Source organism: Alexandromys fortis, unplaced genomic scaffold, assembly GCF_014885135.2.
Source record: "Alexandromys fortis isolate MF-2015 unplaced genomic scaffold, M_Fortis_MF-2015_v1.1 scaffold_100_3062768_6864082, whole genome shotgun sequence".
Taxonomy (NCBI): domain Eukaryota; kingdom Metazoa; phylum Chordata; class Mammalia; order Rodentia; family Cricetidae; genus Alexandromys; species Alexandromys fortis.
Genome location: NW_026067993.1, coordinates 1,379,637 through 1,400,582, shown reverse-complemented (window position 1 = coordinate 1,400,582; position 20,946 = coordinate 1,379,637). Strand labels below are relative to the sequence as shown.

Sequence of the window (20,946 nt, the reverse complement as noted above, 5' to 3'; positions counted from 1 at the left end):
CTTAGGCATCTGTAGGCATTACCTACACATCTGTAGGCATTACATAGGCATTTGTAGGCATTACATAGGCAAAGAAGATAAGAAACATTGCCTGTTAAGGGACCAGCATGAACAAAATTTCTTACAGAGGATGGAGTACAAAACCAAATAAACTAAAACCTGAGCAAACAAATGGAAAAACAACAGAATCAGACAAAGGAGAATAGAGTCCAAAAACTGGGCCTGAAATGAAGCCACTGGGACCTGACCCTTAAGGCAGGGTTAAATTTCAATTTGTCATTTTCTACCAGGCATAGTGGCACAGACTTATCAGCCAGAACTTGGGATGCCAAGGCAGAGTGTCCTCAAATGTTTGTACTACTTAATAAGTTTGAGGCCAACTTGGGCTACAGAATAGAACTTGTCTCAAAAACAAACGAAGAAATAGGCCAATACACAATCCAAACCAAAAAGCTCCCAAACAAACAAAACCAAAACATTAAAAAAAAAAAAAAACCCTCCAAACTTTCTAGTTTCTTTTGTTATTTGTTCTAAGAGCTACTGAAAAAACCTACTAAAGCTTTTTAAGTGAGGGTGAGTAATGGTGGATTGATTTTCTTACATAACAAACCAAATCAAACCATCTGAACAAAAATACACAAAAGACAAATGGACAAACAAAGCAAAAGCAAAGCCCAGCACAGAACCTGCCCTCAGGGAAGTAGGGGGCAGAGGTCAGCAGGAAGAGCAGGAGAAGGTAAAGCAGGTCTAGGTGGCCACTGTGGGACAACGATCTTTTATCCTGTCACTGCTTTTATTTTTAATACAACGCTGATTGGCCAGTAGCCAGACAGGAAGTATAGGCATGGCAATGAGAATTATGAGAAGAGGAAAGTTTCCGTCCGCAGTTGTCACAAAGGAAGTCACATACCAAGCAAGCAAGATATGACTGCCTCTCCAAAAAAGGCACCAAGCCATGTGGCTAACACAGACAAGAATTATGGGCTAATATAAGTTATAAGAGTTAATAAAAAGCCTGAGCTAATGGGCCAGTCAGTTTATAATTAATGTAGACCTTTGTGTATTTCTTTGGGACTGAACCACTGCAGGACCTGGCAGGACAGAAACCTCAGTATATGTGTAACATACCCAAGTGTACCATTTTAGTTTATGTATCTTTAAAACAGGAGTGATGACATTTAGTCTAAAGGGTTAGATTTTGTGAGCAGTGAAGGAGAGCATTGATGTCCCAGGCCTCAGTAACCTCCCCGGCTGCAGTAGAGCTGTGTGGTTGTTACTCCTTTTCCTGTGTTTGTTATTACTGCCCCCCCCCCCCGCCTTCAAGGGCATTCATCTCAGGACTATGTGGTTCAAATGTCTACCTGAGTTCTACAAGAAATGAAGATATGATTGAAGTCCAAATAAACACCACCACCTAGGAGCTGGAGCTGGAGCTGGTGCTGGTGGTCAGAGTTTTTTATAGGCTTGCGTGTTTACTTGGATTCAGGCATCCCAACACGTAAATTATGCAGAGTCTGTGTCACAGCAGAGCACTCTGTGTTCCTAAAAAGAATCCTCTCCCCCCCCCCCCCCCCCCCCCCCNCGGAATCCTTTACCTTTAAAATAAATCTCATTATGGAGTGCTGACATTTTCAGTAAAACCATTCAGCCCAAAGCTGCAGGTTTTTTTTTTTCTTTTTCTCAGACTTTAAACAAGTCTGGTTTATTAGACAGCCATGTATAACATACTGCTAAGTAGACATGATCTATTTTGAGAAGTTTACGCAGATAGCTGATAGGACACCTCAGTCTTTGCATCTTCCTAAGACAGACGGTGTTAAGCCAACTATCAAGAATCATCTCTTGGGGGAGTAGGAGTTGAAGGCTGCTGTTTAGAGTGGGTGGGAACCACAGAATCCTGACTTCAGTAAGACTGCTTGGATTCGAGACTTCTTCTTTGCACCATCTGTAACTCTGATTTAACTTTCTAGCACAATGGCCATTGTGCACTGGGGCTCCAGCCAATGCTCAGCTTCTCAGCCCACTCCTCCTGGGTTTCCCTTTGTTTTTTATCTTGTCTCCAGTTTCCTCTTTCATTCCTCTCCAGTTCCTCCTCCCATGGATGTAACTTCATTTCTTCTTACCCATCTTTAGATCACAAAGAAGGTGACATATATATTCTGTTGCCCAAAGCCCCTTAGTGACCTAAGTCCACACCATTAATAAGCACTGAGAAGTTCAGAACCCCAATGGAGTCATTTCCCATACTCCTTCCCCAGAATAATGAGGAAGGTATTGTATCCATTTCACAGACAAGTTCCTTAAGCCAAAAGATTATAGCTCTAATTGTAAAAGATTACTAAGTGATAGAATTCATCTTTCCATTCATAATAGTCATCTCCTCAAAGGACCCCAAATCCTCCTTGACATCTGTTTATTTTCTCAGACACATGTTTTTATTTCATAGACATATACACTAATCCTAACCTTAACCATTTCCTCATACATTTTTGTACAAATAGGGCTGATGGTCCATACTTTCTTGAACCATGCCACCTTCTATAGGCAGTATTTATTCTTTATGGCCAGTGTCCTTATGGTACTTGCTGCTGAACACTTTGTACATTATTCCTTCTTAGAACTTATGTAGATGAAAGAAATCCGACAATGAAATTAGTCAGACTCAAAGATGATACAACTTGATGAACCTGAATACAGTTGAAATTGCCACTTGGAATGGAAACTGTGGGGCTTCACATTGTATTTTATACTTTCACTCTCAAATATATTTATGTAATTATAATAAAATTACATGTAATCATAATCATGTAATAAAATATAATGCATTTGCAAAATGCTTTGATAAATTAAAAATTAAAAATAAATTATGTAGATATAGGCAGGAAGAGAAAGGGTTAAGCTGCTTCTAGACAACCCAATAAAGTGACAGGTTTATAAAATAGCTTAAGAAACCCACAAATTTGAACCACAACTAGGGCACTAGGTATTTTCTCTGCTGTAAGATGACTCTGGGGAAAGTCCAGGTCATATAGAGATGGGTAGTTTGTCTTAGGAGCCTAGGTTAAGGGGAAACTGTGCAGTAAAGTTAAGGGAGCAAAGTCATTTGCTTCACATTTCAAGAACTACACCATGGTTTCTGCTCGGGAAATGGTTGGGGACAGGAAGTCTATAACACTCCACCTCTAGATTGATTATATGTGCTCAGAACTCAGACAGGAATTGGTCACAAAACAAACCATGTCAGTTGTTTACTAAAAAGCATACACTAAATTCTAATAAGTCATAAAGTCTTTTTAAAATTAACTTATCTTTATATATGTGCTTATTTTGACAGCATGCATGTATATGAATCATGTGTGTGCCTGGTGCTCATGACGGTCAGAAGAGGGTAGCAGATCTCCTAGAACTGGACTCACAGATGGCTATGGGTCACCAAATGGGTGCTGGGAATCAAACCCAGGTCCTCTGCAAGAGTAACCAGTGATCTTAACTGCTGAGCCATCTCTCTGGCCCCATAATCCTGAAGGATCTTCTATATTGGCAAGAACTGCAGAATATGATCACTCCCTCTTAATCAGAAAGCACTATTGTATTTCCTTCTTATTTTCTTTCAGATTCTTAATTCACAGTCAAAATACTCCCTGTGTGCCTCCAAAGGCTCTCTCACTTTGGGAGCGAGTCAAAAGTGAGCGCTTACCAAGTGTCTGTTGCTTGATTGCTTGGCTATCTATCCCCAGTTGGATGTGATGTGATGAGCTTAGATCATGGTAGTCTGCATCTAAGTCTCTGCTTCCTCTCCACATAGCAAGTAATTCCTGGAGATCAGTGTAAGCCAGCTGGCCATGAGAGGGCTTTGTGGTATAGCCTGTGTTAGGACAATGACATTCCTGGTATTCTTTTTTTTTTTTTTAAATATTTTATTTATTTATTAGGTATACAGTGTTCTGTCTGTGTGTATGCCTGCAGGCCAGAAGAGGGCACCAGACCCCATTACGGATGGTTGTGAGCCACCATGTGGTTGCTGGGAATTGAACTCAGGACCTTTGGAAGAGCAGGCAATGCTCTTAACCTCTGAGCCATCTCTCCAGCCCTCATTCCTGGTATTCTTGAAGGAGGACTGCTCCATGAAAGTTTCCAGGAGAGCCGGGAGGGTGTGATGTACAAATATTGGTTGGAGGACACGATAATACAGACTTTGGTGTCCTCAAATGGGTTTGTCTAATGGGGAACCATCTTGAGCTCCATGGTCATAAGACGTGTCTTTCCCTGGCTTCTTTATTCTTCTCCCATCTCTTACACCTGGGATAGATTGACAGACAATAAGTGGCGGTAGGTATTTCTCAGCCCCCACTTTTGTGCAGTGCTTGATGTTTTAGTGAATGGTGTTGTTTCTATTCAAGAGGTCATGTAATTGTTCCTTTCACCCTGTGTTTGTTCCTACAGGATTGATCATTGGAATAACGAGAAGGAGAAGATCCTGATTCTCACAGACAAGACCCTCCTGATCTGCAAATATGACTTCATCATGCTTAGCTGTGTGCAGACACAGCAGATTCCTCTGAGTGCCATCTGTCGTGTCTACCTGGGCAAGTTCATCTTCCCAGGGATGTCTCTGGACAAGTGAGTATGATGCCTTGCACTTGAAGATGCTATGAAGCCAGACAGATATATGCAGAGAAATCAATTATGTGGTCAATTGCTTGAAAAGCAGAGGAGAAGGGAAGTCCTACCATTAAGCTCATCAAAGCATCAAGTTAGCTTCTATTCTATGTTAAGCACCAGAGATGTGATTTTATAAGCAGATTGGTGATTTAGAATGAGAACCTAAGTAAATAGTTAGATGTAGCTAAGTAGGGAGACCTATGGAAATATAGAGAAAAAAGTTTCTACTCAATTCATAAGGCAAACAATTAGAGGAGATTTCCCTGTAGAAGCACTTGAGCTAGTATTTGATAGGAGCTACTAAGGCAGGCAGTATTCCAAGCAGGAGGAAAAGCATAGCCCGAAAGAGTAAGGCATGATCAGAGGGCATGCTATGTGGTTGGTGACTCAAGTTGTTCTGTAAAACCAGATGGACAGAGCTCACCAAAGTCAGTGCCCCACCATAGACAAATGCCCACCCGGTAAAGTGTAAATCTTGATGCAAGAGGGCATCCTTTGGTACCTAATCTCACTAACAGTGTGTGTAATAAAACTTTCTTACTTTGACAATAAACTGCTATAGATGAGAGACATTCTTAAATCATATAGAACTTATCTACAAGATGGTTAAACTAGTTCTCAGCTTGCCATCAATATAAATTTTTGGTTATTAATTTCAAAATCATCCTCAGACTTTAATTACCCACATTATTTATTGCCCAGAGAGATAGACACACATGGCATTTATTAAACAAAAGAAGGGGAGGTGCTGTGGTCCCCAGGATTCTACAGTGAGAATGCAGCTGACAAAATCACCAGGCTAACCCACGGGGATCACATTCAGTGAAGTAACCCATTTGCAGAGCATCCTCAGATCCCTGAGGGGCGCTGAGGCTGGTACTCTGGGGTCTCTCATAAACTAGATTTTTTTTAAAAAAATTATTGTTCTGTTTAATTTACATTACAAGAATGTGAAGAGAGCAATTTTCTGTAAAATTCCTCTTTTTTGACCAGAGCAAGCGTTTGTCCTTTAGGAATTGTTAGAGATGAACCAGCTAAAATTCTCCCTATCATTTCTTCAGTATCCCTCCTTTCCCTACTGGTTTGAAATGCACATGCGTCATGTATTACCTTCCTCACACATATCTGGGTATTTCCACAGTTTTTATTCCATTCCGCTCACCCAAGCACAGTGCAGTTTCAATTATTCTCCTGAACTCTGTACTGACATGTGTGAGGTACAGTAGTCTGTCATTTGTCACTCTGGGGTTGTCACAGGTTAACATGTGCCTTGTGCTGTCCTCAGACAGTAAGTTAAGAGATACTCTATTCTTTACCTTTTAGAAGATTTTGTTTATGTGTGATTGGATGTTTGATAGCATTAACATGGGAAATCTTGACATCACTAGGTGGAATAATTTCTAAAATTATTTTATGAATAGTATATAATTATGCTTTCTTTGATTTACTTTAATTTTAGTGAACTGTGTTTTCTAACAAATTTCTTAAGCATTTTGGGCTGGTTGGGTTTGACATTATAAAGTTATTAACAGTGTTCCTCATTTCCCCTTTGATGTCAGTACAATGTGTTAGTAATGTCCTCGCTTCTCGCTGAGGGCGATCTGTGTCCTCTGGGTTTCCTGCTCATCTATTAATTTAGATTTAAAGAGACACGCCCTTTGTTCCCTCTGCGCTTCCCTATTGCCTGATTGCTATTTACTGAATTCTGCTCTTTTCTCTACAATTTATTTCATCTGTCTATTTAGGGTTTGCTTTTCCTCTTCCACAGCTGCTTAAAGAAGAAAGCAAGGTTATCATGTAAGATCTGCCTTGTTTTCTACTGTGAGTACTCACAGTTAGACTTGCAACTATTGTTTTTCATGCCTCACATACATTGAAATGTGTTGTCTTTTTAGTTTCATTCTGCGATATTTTCTAATTATTTTCCTTTTGATTTCTTCCTAAATCCATAAATACTTTGCAAGCTGTAACTCCTATTATCTGATTTTTTCTAAATACCTGTATATTACTGAAATTTCATTTAGAGAACCTATATCCTTAAATTAAAAATATTATCTTACTTTATAAATATTTTATTTGCATGTACATTGTGTACCATGTACCTGCCAGATGCTCGTGAAGACCAGAAGAGGGCAGCAGATCCCATGGATCTGGAGTCCCAGACTAGTGTGGGTTGCCATGTGGGAGCTGGAAATCAAGGCCGTGTCCTCTGTAAGGGCAGCCAGTAACCTTAGCCACTGACCCATCTCTCCTGCCTCAGGAACTCATGTTCCTGATTTATTTCATGAACTAAACTGCTATCTATCTTCAAGATGGTACCAATTTTATGTTTAAGTTGACTGAAACATGACTTAGGCTAATGCATTTGATAATGTTAATTTAGCGGTCTGCAATGTGACTGAATTGTATCCAGCTTTACCATGGTTGCCCGTTAGTCAGTTTTATCGCAGTTGTGATGAAGTACCTCCGAAAACCAGTTCAAAGGACAGAAGGGTTCACGTTGGCCAATGGTTCCATACGATTCGATTCAATCCAGATATGACTTAGCATCTGTCAGCGTTGGGGAGCCGGCGGAGGACATAGATCATGAGGAGCAGGAGTCAGAAAGAGAGAAAGCCAGTGACTGAGGGCGGATCCTCATTAGGTCTCTTCCTCCAACTAGCCCCGCCTCCTAAGCTAGTGCCACTCTCCAGGGTGTTCAATACATGAGCTTTTGGGACATTTCAGACACACACAAAAATACATCTAAGAGAAGTGAAGTATTAAAAGTTGTCATTGTGTAAATTAGTTCTTTCATTAATTTTGCCATTTTTGCTTCATTTTTTTGGATATGTTTTAATATATATATATATTTTTTCCTGATAAGATGATCTTTGTTTCCTTATTCAATTTTCCTCTTTAAAAATATTTTCTTAAAAAATAGTCAAATTTGTGTGTATCTGTATTTTACTTTCATTATTCTTATTTATTTATTTATTTATTTATTTATTTATTTAGTTATGTTTTGGTGTTTTGAGACAGGGTTTTTCTGTAGCTTTGGAGCCTGTCCTGGAACTAGCACTTGTAGACCAGGCTGGCTGGCATTGAGCTCAAAGAGATCCCCCTGCCTCTGCCTTCCAAGCGCTGGGATTAAAGGTGTGTGCCACCACAGCCTGGCCATTATTTTTTAAAAATGAGTTTTTTTTTTTTAAGTATGAGTTTATGTGTATCATGAACCTCTAAGTACATCAGGGGGCCAGAAGAGGGCATCCGATTCCTTGGAACTAGAGTTAGAAAAGGTAGTGAGCCACCTGATATGGGTGCTGGCAACTGAACCTGGATTTTCTGTGAGAGGGGTAAGTGGTCTTAAACACCAAACCACCTCCCAGGCTTCTCAGTGTTCCTCTTTATCCTTGGCAATGCCTGATGTTTTTAAAGATTGGTTTTAAATCTGATATTATTTCAGCACCTCCACTGTTTAGATACTTACATTTCCTCACTAGAACATCCCTTTCCATCCTTTCGCCTCTACTGACTAGCCCTCTGTGTTTCCTGTAGCAATCCCATAGATCACACAGTTAATCCGGTTCAGCCATCACTGCCTTTTAACTGCAATGGTTACTTACTCATGTCTGTGCTTTTGATGTGACTGGCTGCCTGCTGCTTGGTCCTTATTTTTTCCTTTTATTTTGGTTCCTTTGTTCCTTTTTTGCTTATATTTTGATTAAATATTTGTCCTATTCAGATTTTAGTCCATCCATTGGCTTTCGTCTATAGTATAATGTTTTGGTTACTTTCCGGTGGAGTTCATCAGCCTAGCGTTATCGGTGGCTTGGAAAGGGGAATTATTACGTCTGGGAAGCTGTTTGGCATCGTGTAGAGCCTTCAGCAGTATTCCTGGACACATCTCTATCTAGCACCATCTACTAGTGATCACTCAGATTTTTCTATAGCTTTGCCTTTTCCAGAATGCCACACACTTAGAAGCTACATAATAGACTTTCCAGATTGGTGCCTTTGACCCAGAAATATTTATTTTAGATTACTCTGTGTGTTTCATGGCTTAATGAATCATTGAGTAAGAGTGTATACACACTTACTTGCTCTATTATCTTAATTTACTGAACATTTCACATTCAAACAGTTAGTTTTTTTTTCATTCACAAATATTTGAAAATGATGCTTTTGTTTTCTGAGGTACAAATCTGATATATGATACTTAGACACACAGTCATGGTATTTATATTTATTCTCTTTGCCTATTTATTTAGCAAATTTTTTTGGCTACTTGATCCATCCATTATGGGCTGGAAGAGATGGACTACATTTTCTTGTTAGCAAGTTGATGGTTTTACTTTTATCAGTTTACATTACGAATATGGATAATATGCTCTTCAATCTACAGGCTCAGTGGGATCTTTTCTAATTTATGTATGGAGTCTGTGTCTCTTTCTGCTGTTGACTGGCTCCAGCCATAACTGAGTACCGTATTCTATTGTTTGTGTTCACTTCTTGTGCAACATCGAGTTTTAACACGTTTTGCTTATGTAAGCATTATTACTTTAATGGTTATTTTCTTGAGTAATGCTTCAACTTGACATTCTCTCTTAATTTACACTGAACCCCCAATTGGAAAGCCCAGAGACCTCTGCATATTTCCTCAAGTTTTCTATCTTTTGCCCCCTTAGTTTCACCAAACAATTTTTCCTTTTATGGAATAGTTTATTCACTCTCCCACGGCGCATCCAATTATTACCATCGGGAACTGATGTAACTCCAGGCCTCCTAACTAACCTGTGCGGGTGTATCCAGCATTGTGTCCTCCGGTTAGAGTGAGAGAGGCTGGGCCAGCTGCCTGCAGCTGTGCACCAGAGGTTGGCATCTGCCTGGAAGGGGCTCTTGAGTAAGTACTGTTTAGGAGTTTTAGCAGGGACTTCTACATCAGAGTGCTGGATTTGGAGCACAGCTCGGGGCTCCATCCCCAGTTTTCCAGCTGGTAACTTTATTTCCTTATTTTTTTAAATAGTCATTCTGCTTCATTAACAGCCTCAGTGTTAGGTTCTAATGACAGGACAGAGATATGTACTCTGTAATATGCCCCACGGTTATCAAGTGTTCGCAAGCTCTGATTTTCTTCGAGACTAAAGCTTTTGTTAACATGGAACCAAGTAGAATAATTTGATTGTTTGCTTCCAACCGAGTTGAACTTTCTCAGGTATTAAGTCACCCTTATTAGGTCAGAAGTGAGGCTACAGCAGGCAGAGTAGGAGGCAAGGGTGAACCAGTGGCTAAAGAGCAAGACAAATGGATGCCTGAGAAAGTCTGGGTAGAGTCCAGTGAGGTCCCACCTTAAAGGAAACGACAGCTAAGAACTCTGGAGGAATACCTATACCTCCTGGCTGCCGGTGCTAACACTGTTTGTCAAGTATGGTCTCCTTTGTAATAGTCCACTCTCAACAATCAGGAGTAAGCAAGGCTGGCCTCGTTTTATAGATAAGAAAAATGGGAGGTTCTGGGGTCTAGACACTATCCGCTATTGCCTATTATAGTTGAGTCTCCAAGCCTCTCCTCTTTACCTCCTTTTTTTAATTCCCCCTTCTCTTTAATCTCTTTTACTCCCTTCCTCTCCCCTTCTCTCTTCCCTCCTCTCTTTTCCTGCCATCTCCTCCCCTTCTCTCTTGTCGCCTCCTTTCCCTTGTCCCCCCTTGTTTTTTTTTTTTTTTGTTTTGTTTTGTTTTCTTTTCCTCTTTGCCTCTGCACTTGGTCTTCCTCTTCCTCCTCTCCACACATCAGGGTGAAGACCTCTTCTCCTATACCTCCTCCTTAACCATGAGGACCATGAGAATCGAGTCGAGCATAAGCTAATGTATGCCATATGTTGGTATTGACAAAACAGCTGTTTCATTAATTCAGTTTGGGGTGTGTGTGTGTGTGTGTGTGTGTGTGTGTAAGGAAAAAGAAGATCTACTGGCAAGAGAAAACTAAAGACTTGAGATCACTTATTTATGAGTTGAATGAAGAGGGATTTTCTTAGATTAGAATATTCACCATACACCAAACCAGGAAGTCGCCTGATCTCCAGCGGGAACCCCAAATGCTATTTCTATCATAATTAGATCCATTCCTAGATTTTAATTGAAAACTAATTTCCATAATTGTGTTGTGTTTATAACTTGCCAGAAAAATAGGTGGAGGGAAGTCTTGGTTTTCACCATATGAGTAAATCCTCCCACACGTTTCTATGCCGTTTGAATCTGGACAAATCACTAGATCTCTTTTGCTTGTTTGATACTGAGTTTCCGTGTTTGGTCCATACTGGCCTCAAACTAACAAGTATCCCGACTTAATGTCCTGAGCATTCGGGTCATGTGCTGCCATACTTGACGTGACTTTAGTTCTATGTGCCTCAATTTCCCCTCATGAAATATCAATAGTTAAATCCTCACAGGCCACCTTTTAGGGTTATTGTAGCATTACATGATCAGCATGAGAGTGTTTTGTAAAACATTAAAAGATGAGGAAACTCACATTGGCTTCTCACCTTAAAAATATGTTTCCAGAGGATCATCGGGAAAATTGGATTCTGAATAGCAAACGACTTTCCTCCTCCTAGAAACAGAGGGTGGGGTCCTCTGAGATGGACGTTACCTGGTTTGCTGTCTTTGGAGGCCCCCACCTTTGCCAGTATCTAAATCTAATATTCTCTCTCTCTCTCTCTCTCTCTCTCTCTCTCTCTCTCTCTCTCTCTCTCGCAGGGTTTCTCTGTGTAGCCCTGGCTGTCTTGGAACCAGCTCTTAGACCAGGCTGGCTTCAAACTCAGAGATCCACCTGCCTCTGCCTTGCCCATTGATGGGATTAAAGGTGTGTGTCAAACTAGTTCTTATTCGCAAGTGCACTTTAATTTCTGAAGGAGTCATTTCTTTCGCTCTGTTCTCATTTGAACTCTAACAAGCAAATCTACCTCCGAATGATCTGGACCAAGTTACTTGAATTCATTGCCTCCGTCTCCTCATTTGTATGTCCCACTGAAGGTGGGATGTCTTAATGCCAGTCTCTTGGACCTTTGCTGCCTTTGATGAGGTAAACATGCCCAATCCTGAGAACAGTATCGGACGAGAAATAAACATGTGAGCGACAGAAGCACACAGAAAAACTTGGTGGCACCTTGTCCTGACCAGCTTTCCCAATAGGTCTCTTGTCCTTGCCAAATCTCATTTTGCTGATATGACAAAGCCTCTAGACTGCGCTATTTCTTTATTGTGCCTGCACTCTTATACAAGTGGGGGCCCCTATGGGCATAGCAATCTGACAAAAGCCGTTCAATTTTGTGAGCTAAACGATTTTACCTAATCAATTCCTCCTGTGAAAAATAGCTCTAAAGAGGTTTCTCTGCTGGAAAATATTGTTGCTGTCACACGGATATGCCAGCCAAAGCCGAGCAGAGTGGCTCAGGCCAGGAAATGCCTTTCTGCAAGAGGACACATTATACATATATCTCTTTGTGTTGTTTCCGTTTGCATTCTGTAAACATAGGGATTTGTTCTCCATAGAAGTCAGGCAGGCCTGGGGAGCTGGTTTCTCTGACCAACACCTGTCCTGTCTCTGGAGTTACTGATGACAGCGGGAGCATCCTTTGTCCTTGGAGACTTGGGATGAACATGGAGAGGTGGGAAAGAGGACATTCCTAGACACTCTCCTGTCACCTCAGCCTTGTGTCTGTGAACCCAGGAATCAGAAGGCCAGGGTGACGCTCCGTGCCCCACCATTCTAATTTGGCATCTCTTCCTAACCCGAGAGCTTCAAAGGGATTCTGCTCTGCCTAAAATCGGCTCCCAGCCCAGGCTGATTCTGCTGGCTTCGCGTCTGTCAGTGTGTTCTAATCACTGTTATAAGTGTGGTTCTGCGGAACACCTTGTAAAATATTTTCCTATTGCTCCAGCAACATCTCCTGTCTAGACAATGTAATTATGAGCACAGAGCACATAGCTGAAGTGTATGCCGCCCCCAAGGGTTGCATAACTCCAAGAGCAGGGCTGGGGAGACAGAGAGAAGTGCGAATGCTCTGAGAGACTTTGTGTTGACCTGACCAGAAAATTGAGTGTACCAAAGGAATCTGAATAACTTTTAATTAAGAAGAAACAATCTGGTGGAAGCTGCTGCTTTGTTGTTTTCTCAAACTCGGGGGATTAAAGGCACAGATGTACTTCCTTCTGATCACATGTCCTCCCCTTGGCCTCAGAGGTGCTTTGTGGCCGTTGCTTTTATTTTTTAAGCCACTTATTAATAATATCTCCTCCCAACAGCATTTTGAAACTCAAAGCAGCTCCATAAACACAGTTCTTTTCAACTAAGTGTTTAAATTTTGTTTGGGGAGTCCTTCTCGAGATCTGGCTATAGTGTGTGTGTGTGTGTGTGTGTGTGTGTGTGTGTGTGTTGGTTTAGTGGGTATCTCAGAACAAGAAGACATAATCTCTGCCTCCAAGATGTTTAGCTTCCCAGGGAGACAGATCAGTGCATGCCATAAACATGCTTCCAAAGAAAGCTTTGTCTTGGGCTTTAGTAGCAAACCAACTTGTCATGGTCACAGAGCAAGGGGGTAGAATTTCTAGTGGGCAGAATGATCCATTTATCTAGGAGTGGATAAAATGGACAGGTCTGTGTAGTAGGAGCAGGAGTTAGGGGCAAGAGATTAGTCTAGGCAGGGTGGATAGCTAAGGCCTGAGTAGTGGGATGTGCCAAGTCTCCCATGTCTTAAAGCCCAGCTGTTTTAAAGGTTTGTTAGAAATTTATGAATGATCTCAAATGATAGTGTGAGTGGTTTGGAGTTTAGTCATATCCTGGCTCGGGGCTGAGAGTTCTGGGGGAGGATCCTGAAACAATTTATATCTTCCTTGTAGAAGATAAGAGTAGTAACAATATGAGAAACAGTTTGGTTAAAAAAAATAACACAGAGAAAGTGGCTAGTGAGGAGATAAAGTCCTTGATAGTAGGGTTGGATAATTATAAGGATTGGATCTGGTATGCTGGATGGAGGAAAAGGAGGGCCCAAGCGTGGGACGACGTGACCAGAGTGGAATCTTTGGCATGAGATCATGGGAGTGGATTTTTGTGGTGTGTGCAGGAGTGGAAGGAGCTTCAGGATAAACTTACAGGCAAGGGGTGTACTTCATGTCGATTATCACAGAGTGTTTGGAGTGCAGAAGAGACCACGCGGAAAGATGGGAGCTGGGATAACTCCTACAACAGAACAGGAACTCAGTTGTGTCAACCACAGACATATTCCTGGGCTTCCGAGCCTCTTCCACAGCCTCAATCAAGCTGCCAGTGGCAAAGCAAGTCCCTGCCAAAAGGCACTGCTTTCACACTCGGGTTGCTATTGGCAGACCAGGCCCTCACTAGGAGTTGACAGAGGTATCAGCTTTCCCGCCATGGGAGCCTTTTTGTACAACCACTGACAACATGGCTGCTGGCTTCTCTTGGCAAGAGTAAGAGATGGGTTGAGGAGAAGAGGAACAGAGTAAGATAGGAACTAGTGTTGGGTAGCTCGATCCTAAAAGGAACATTTCATCATTTCTACAGCATCCTGTATTGCTCTAGAGGCAAGCCACAGATCAGAAAGTAGGCTTTGCTGGACGGCATCTTACAGACAGCTGCTCACCCTCAGGAGACTAGAATCTGTATCACGGATTTTCACCTAGACTGGAGTGATGAGGTGGGAGCTAAGGAAAGACTTCCCTGAAGGAGGGATTCTGGTGATAACCACACGTTAGGGTGGTGGACATCTTGAAGAGAATGTTCCAAAAAGCAGGAATATATGCAAAGTAGAGAGGGAGCACGAAGCCCTTGAGGAGCAGGAAACATTAGGGTGGGTCCAGTCTGCTACATAGGGCTGAAGGACCATCATGGTGATGAGTTTTCTACTGATGCATTGAGAAGCTAGGTCCATGGGGGAGTACCTAGGACAATCCTAATTTACACGTTGCTTGTATTGGCGCTCACAATAGAGTGATGAGCTTCACAGGTATGATAAAGCAGAAAGTCCCTGTCACAGACTATGGGGCCTCAGAGCAATCGTTCTGATGCAGAGTACACAATAAGGAAAATGGCCCGCTTACCTCTTTGGGTAACTGCTTCTCGTGTGATGAGGCGGTGCCTGTAAATCACCCAGGTTCTGTGGTGGCAAAGACTCTATATAAACAGATGCCTTTATCATCGACCAAGGAGCTACGTGAGAGACTGCAGGGAGACAGGCATCTGGATGCCCTGGCATTGGGCTTCAAATGGTCACTTAAGCAGATAAGCAGAGGCAGCAGAGGATTGCTGGGGGTTGAGGTGAGTGTGGGCGTGGGGAGGCAGGTGGGGTGGGCAAGTGTGGCTCTTCCAGCTAATCTGCTCATAATGAACAGCCACACCCTCTAATCCCAGTTAAACGAGGGCGACTGCCTGCAAACACAGCACAGCTCCTCCACCTCTGGAGGATGAAATCTGAATTCTCGTCCTGGTTTTCTCTCCAACTGGCCTCGTGGCTTCTCCTTGCGGAGTCTTGGTTTGCTCCCATCTAACATGTGAAGGATTAAACGAGCTAATGATAGTTCTCTGCCATTCCTTGTGCATAAAGATTCATCGGAATGTTAGAAGCTTTGAACGTTGGAACTCAGTCATGGGCAAAGAGAACAGTGACCCAAAGCTGCTCTTGCTTTGCCTTGGGAATGTTTAATGCTGCAGAGAACGTGGGCATTTGAGCATATGCACATTGGCTTACAACCTAGGAAGGGTGACGTAGGGGAGGGTAGTCAGGCCAGAGCTGGAAAATTCCCATTCCACTCACATCTTTCTTTTCTCTTTTTCTTTTCCCTGCTCTTCTGAGTTCAAACCCTTAGCTCCAGTCATGTAATTCATACTTTCCCCCTTTTATAATTCTTATTTTTTTTATTAAAAACACATAGGAATCAGCTGGGCTAGTGTAGTTGCAGTACTGAGACAGTCAAGGTAGACAGAGTTCAAGGCCACCCTGGATCACAAAGTGTGACACGGTCTCAAACCAGAACAACTACAGCAATATGAACTATGTTTAGCTATGAAGTACGCTCAGGTTTTCTCCATTTATATGTAGCTTGTAACCAGGCTTATCTATCCACTAGAGAAATAAATACAATTCCATTGAGAGGATGGGATGAGAAGCTGATGAGCAGGGTTCGGGGTGGCTGCCTTTCCTATGAACAGCTCCCGACTTTCTCGTTTTCTCCCTTTGTGAGTGCTCTGCAGTACTCCTTGTTTTCCCTATTGTAAATTAGTGGCTAGGAAAATAGGTCTCTAGTCCATCACAGTCAGGATAAGAAGTCTGGAGCACTGAACTCCGAAAAACAATTCCAAACAGTTTTGTGTTTGTCTGCCAGGAGGCAGACAGGTGCAGGTGTAAGCAGCAGTGGAATATGTCACCAAAGTCTGCTGAAACATTCTTTTCCAAAGTTTCCAAACTAAGATAGAAAGAAGTTAATTTAATCTCAGCGTCTGCGAACGTGCTCTACCTTGCCATTTAGTTTGGTTTGTATTTTGATCTGGGCTTGAGTAGTAGGGATGAACACAGCCTTTTTTCAAAGTAGGTTCACAGGTTTCCTCCTCTGAGGAATGGCATCGAGTAAAAATGGCCTGGCACAAGGGGCCCCTCTTCTCCTTCTACTCGGGTAAGAAGTAACAGTCTCTGCCTTCTTTGCAGACTCCTTTTGGTAATGAATAATTTTTCGCCACATTTCTGTTAAGTTAGAATCCTGAAAATTCTGTTTGCACGCCCTTAAATCAACTGGAGTAGGAGAAATGTGTGCTAAATACTGAAGGTGTGGTGTTGGTTCTAGGAATCCTCCTGCCTCCCTTTCCATGAGGACCCCTGAGTCACTGACGCAGCCAAATATTAACTGAAATACTGTATCAGCAATTCTCAAACTTCCTTCTCGATACAGGGTTTCTCTGTATAACTGCTGTGGTTGTCCTAGAACTTGCTTTATAGACCAGGCTGACCTCGAACTCACAGAGATATGCCTGCCTCTGCCAAGAGCTGAATTAAAGGTATGTGCTACCAACTCCCAGTGGTTCTCAACCTTCCTAAGGCTGGGATTCTTTAATACAGTTCCTCATGCTGCGGTGATACCCAATCATAAAATTATTTTGTTGCTACTTCATAACTGCAATTTTGCTACTGTTATTAATTGTAATGTGAATATCTGTTCTACAGGGTATCTGATACGTGAATCTCACAGGGGTTGTGACCCAGGGTGAGAAACTATATAATGGGCACAAGGTATCTTGGAGTCAAGCCTTCTCCTTTGTCTAAGTTGTGCCCATTAGGGTGCTTAAGGATGCTCTCCCCTCTTATTAGTGTGGGACTGAAGACATCAGGATGGGTGCAGACAGTTATCACCTCAATACTCCTGCTTTTCCCTCTTTTGGTCTTCCTTTATCAAGAGAAAATGTGTGTTGTTGCTTATAAATGGGGGTTCTGTATCATTTGAAGTCCATGCTAACCCTCAATACAGATTCAGAGAACATGAGTTCTTCCCACTCCTGAGTATTGGGGAGATAAGGTTATATCTTCAGATGATAAAATGTCCATATGGTTCAGGATTTCACAGAATAGGGCCTCTGCTTTAGGTCTGTTTCCGTTTGGTTTTGCTCTATGGCTCTCATGAAGCTCTTGTCCTTACACACGCATGGGATTAACAATATCTACCTCGCAGATGTGTTAGGATTATCTAAGGCCATGTTGCTGTCTGCTAGTCCACGTGAATTAGCTTTCTGCTGTTTTCCATCCTGTTTACTTTGCCTTTTTTTCCCCCTTGAAAGATGGCAATGACTTCTTTAGTATCCTGTAGAAATAACAAAATGCTAATAGGTAGCTTATCTTGAAAAGCTACCTAGTCTCAGAGCAGGGAAGACACCTACTGGTCTGTGCCATGAGTTTAGTGAGAGAGGCATGTTGGCCATTCACTTCATTGGAGGTCTGCTACTCTGTGACCAATAGTGCTGGAGTCAGGGTTCTCACGGCAGTAGCACCACGATGGATTGATCGAAGACCTCGGAGCTCTGTTGGTAAGAGATAGCCTATTTATTTCTGGATCAGTCACGTATAAAATGCCCAGAGGAACGTCATGGTATGTCCCAATTCAGACCAAACAGGAAACACATATGAAAAGTCTAAGACACAATTTTAAAACCTCATGGCCTCATAAAGCTCCAGCATCTTGATTTGGGAACATTTGATGATGAGGAGAAGCTGTTTTTCACAAAATGCAACATATAAACAAGAACATTGTCATAAATACCTACTGAGTTTCATTTTTTATAGGCCAGGTGTGGTGGATCGTCATGGCCTATGAAATCCCAAGAACTATGTACATTTCACTAAGCAAGAGGATGAGGCAGGTGGATGACTGTGACTTGACTCAACTACACAGTGAGTTCCAAGGCAGCCCTGTGGAGCCCTGTTGAACAAACAAAAGCTGTTTTTTATATCATGTGTGATAACTGCCATACATGCTTTCCTGTTGATTTTCTCTTTTCTTGCATGGTAAATTAAACTTTTAAGCACCTAGGTGGCAGAAATGAGGCTTAGTTATGGCAAGTTCAATGTGTTTATGCTAGAATCGAAAGATGATAATAGCTTAATAGTGTTTGTAGGGAATACGAGATGAAGTATATTGGCCCTGTCATCGATCATTTTGAGCTCTCATTGCGTACAAAGATGAAGAAAGAATTTTCTTATGAGATATAACTTGACAACTTGTAAACATAAAAAAATGGAAGCGAGAGAGGCTGCAGAAAGACCAGGCAATCTTGTTTTGGGAATGAAAGCTGACAGATGAATGTATTTTGATGTAGAAGAGAGAAGTGGCTCAGAGACTGAGGAGGGACATTTGCCAAAGAGATGGGAAGATAGAAAAGTGTAACAAGTTGCTTAGGAAACCATCATGGGGTCTCCTGGGCAACTGGAATATAGGGAGGGTGGACAGAAAGAAGAGAGCATGTTTGTGGATGGTGTAGAATACCAGGACAGAGGGCTTTGTTTATCTTGATTGACTAGTTTGAGTCAAGTGTTTTAAAGCCTGAAGGCTTTGCACATCTTCGTGTTCCCACAACGTGCAACACGCCACCTTAAGTGACGAGCACGTTGCTGTGTGCTCAGTGCATGTTAAATGTGCAGTTGGAGTGGGGTGGTGTGTGGGGTGGATTAGACGGCTGAGGAAAGTACCACCAGGCCTTTGAACAAGTCCAGGGAAGAGGTTTGGCGGGAGACGTCATATATAAAATCCTGACCCATCACTCACTTTAATACCGATTGAATTCAATGGTACAAAATCACTTGAAATTTGCTTGAATGGGTATAAAATCCAGAACAGAACTGTCTTGGGGTTTATAGAACAACCATCCTCAGCAAAGGTCAAGTTGTATCACAAGCTGTGATGACAGGCTGCAGGGGATTTTGTCACGCACACCCTGACTTTGCCTCTGGGGATCTGTGCCAAGAATGCCCTGGACTTGATCTTGATCCTGGGTGTGGCCCTGGCCACTCACTCATAATGACCAGGGAGGCGTGTTGACAAGGATGGGTGGATGGGGGAGGATATCTGAGCTATTTCTTGGCAAGCTTTTGTGGGGAGGCGTTCCCCAAATGCTACAATCCTGTTATTTTTGAGTAATGGACTAAACCCAGGTGCCCGATTGGATAAGACCACTCCTAATTTCTTCCACATAAATATTTGGTTGCCAGGAAGTTATATTTAAATGAGACATACCTCCCTAAGAAGTTGCTGCCTAGGGATTCCTGCAAACATCAGGATCCTACCCCTCCGGAGGAATGCCTGAGAGTACCCTAAATTTACCCCGCACTCTCTGTATTGTGGAGAACACCTGCTTTGTGTTTTGAATAACAAGGACATATTCGAGAGAGGGCATTCCTTCTGAAAGTGCTCCTGGCCTCCAGCAGCAGGGCAATGGTGTTAGGACAGGACTCCAGCAAAGATGAAACCCACTGAGGTCTTGACCTCAATGAGAAGGTGGTTTGCTTCAGGGCTGACCCTTCTTTAGCAGCCCCAGAGTCTAGACTCTTGGGTCCATGTTCTCTTGAGTTGCTCTTGCTTGGTGTCAGTGTGTAAGTGTTGCTTTTATCCATCACCATCAAATCGTCACCCTCTTTCTGGGAAGAACCTCTTGTTTTCTGTATTTTCCATCACTGGGTTGAGACTTAGCAATTAAATCTTACATCAGTTTCTGGATCATCTGTCGTTAAAAAAATTCCAATTATGCTCACTAATTCTTGTCAATGAAAAAACGCAGAAAAATGAGAACAAAAATACATAGAATCGATGGCTGGGAGGCTGGGCAGAAAGCAAAACCCTAAGTGACATAACTTACTCTAACTTTCTGGGATAAATAACAATGTTTTAGTCCTATCAATAACCAGCTAAATCACATGTTCTTTATAACAATGTCTAGGCTGAAGGTCACATGACATAAACTGATTGTGGTGGCATGTGCCTACAATTCCAGCATGTGGAGGGCAAACACAGGATTGCCACATCTTTAAGGCTACACATAGCACATTCCACAGCAGCCTGAACTACACAGTGGGGCCCTGTCTCGAACACAACAACAAACAGAAAAAACCGTGACTCTCTCCATGATTTCCTTAGACATCTTCCAACAATGAGGTATCAATTACTTTTGTTTTGGAGCTATAATAATATTCACTGGTGTAGATCACCCCAGAAGTGGAAGACCTTCGCCAACTGGGGTGAGCCCTGGCACTGTGTAGGGTTTGTCTAGAATGGAGTCCTCCCTAGAAATGTCAAGGGGCATTAGAAATGCTTGCCAGAGAGAACATCAGAGTTCAGGATTTATTTCTTCAGACTCACTGGGGAAAAGACAGTTAATTGTGACATGCTGCAATCCTTCCAAGGTGCTATTATTACAAATCAATGTGAGGAAAATTTAGAACTGGAAGCAATTCCTTTCATTCACAGTTAAGAGATGAAGAACGCACGCATTTATACATGTACACATGTATGTATATGTACACTCACATACATTGGGTGCAAAAGCTGCCAGGAGGACTTGACATGACTAAGGGGGTTGTTCAGAATGCCAACAGTTTTTTTTTTGTTTTGTTTTTTAAACCATTTATCTCATGTCATCAGTAAGTAAAGATCTCTTCTCCAGACATGTCCAAGGAATGGCGCATCACTTGGATAGAGGGAAAATGTGGAGTTCCAGAGCTGGTTTTTCATAAATGTATTCTAAGCGACGTTTTACTTG

The 20,946-nt window shown here is 42.1% G+C and overlaps 1 protein-coding gene across 1 annotated transcript in view; it reads left to right on the top strand.

Annotated features, from left to right (window-relative positions):
- Positions 1 to 20,946, top strand: part of Tprg1 (tumor protein p63 regulated 1) — a 154,175-nt gene that overhangs the window by 88,278 nt on the left and 44,951 nt on the right. Inside the window, exon 4 of the mRNA XM_050160028.1 lies at positions 4,444 to 4,620. Within this exon, the coding sequence (XP_050015985.1) occupies positions 4,444 to 4,620 (177 nt within the window). The remainder of the gene's footprint in view (positions 1 to 4,443; positions 4,621 to 20,946) is intronic.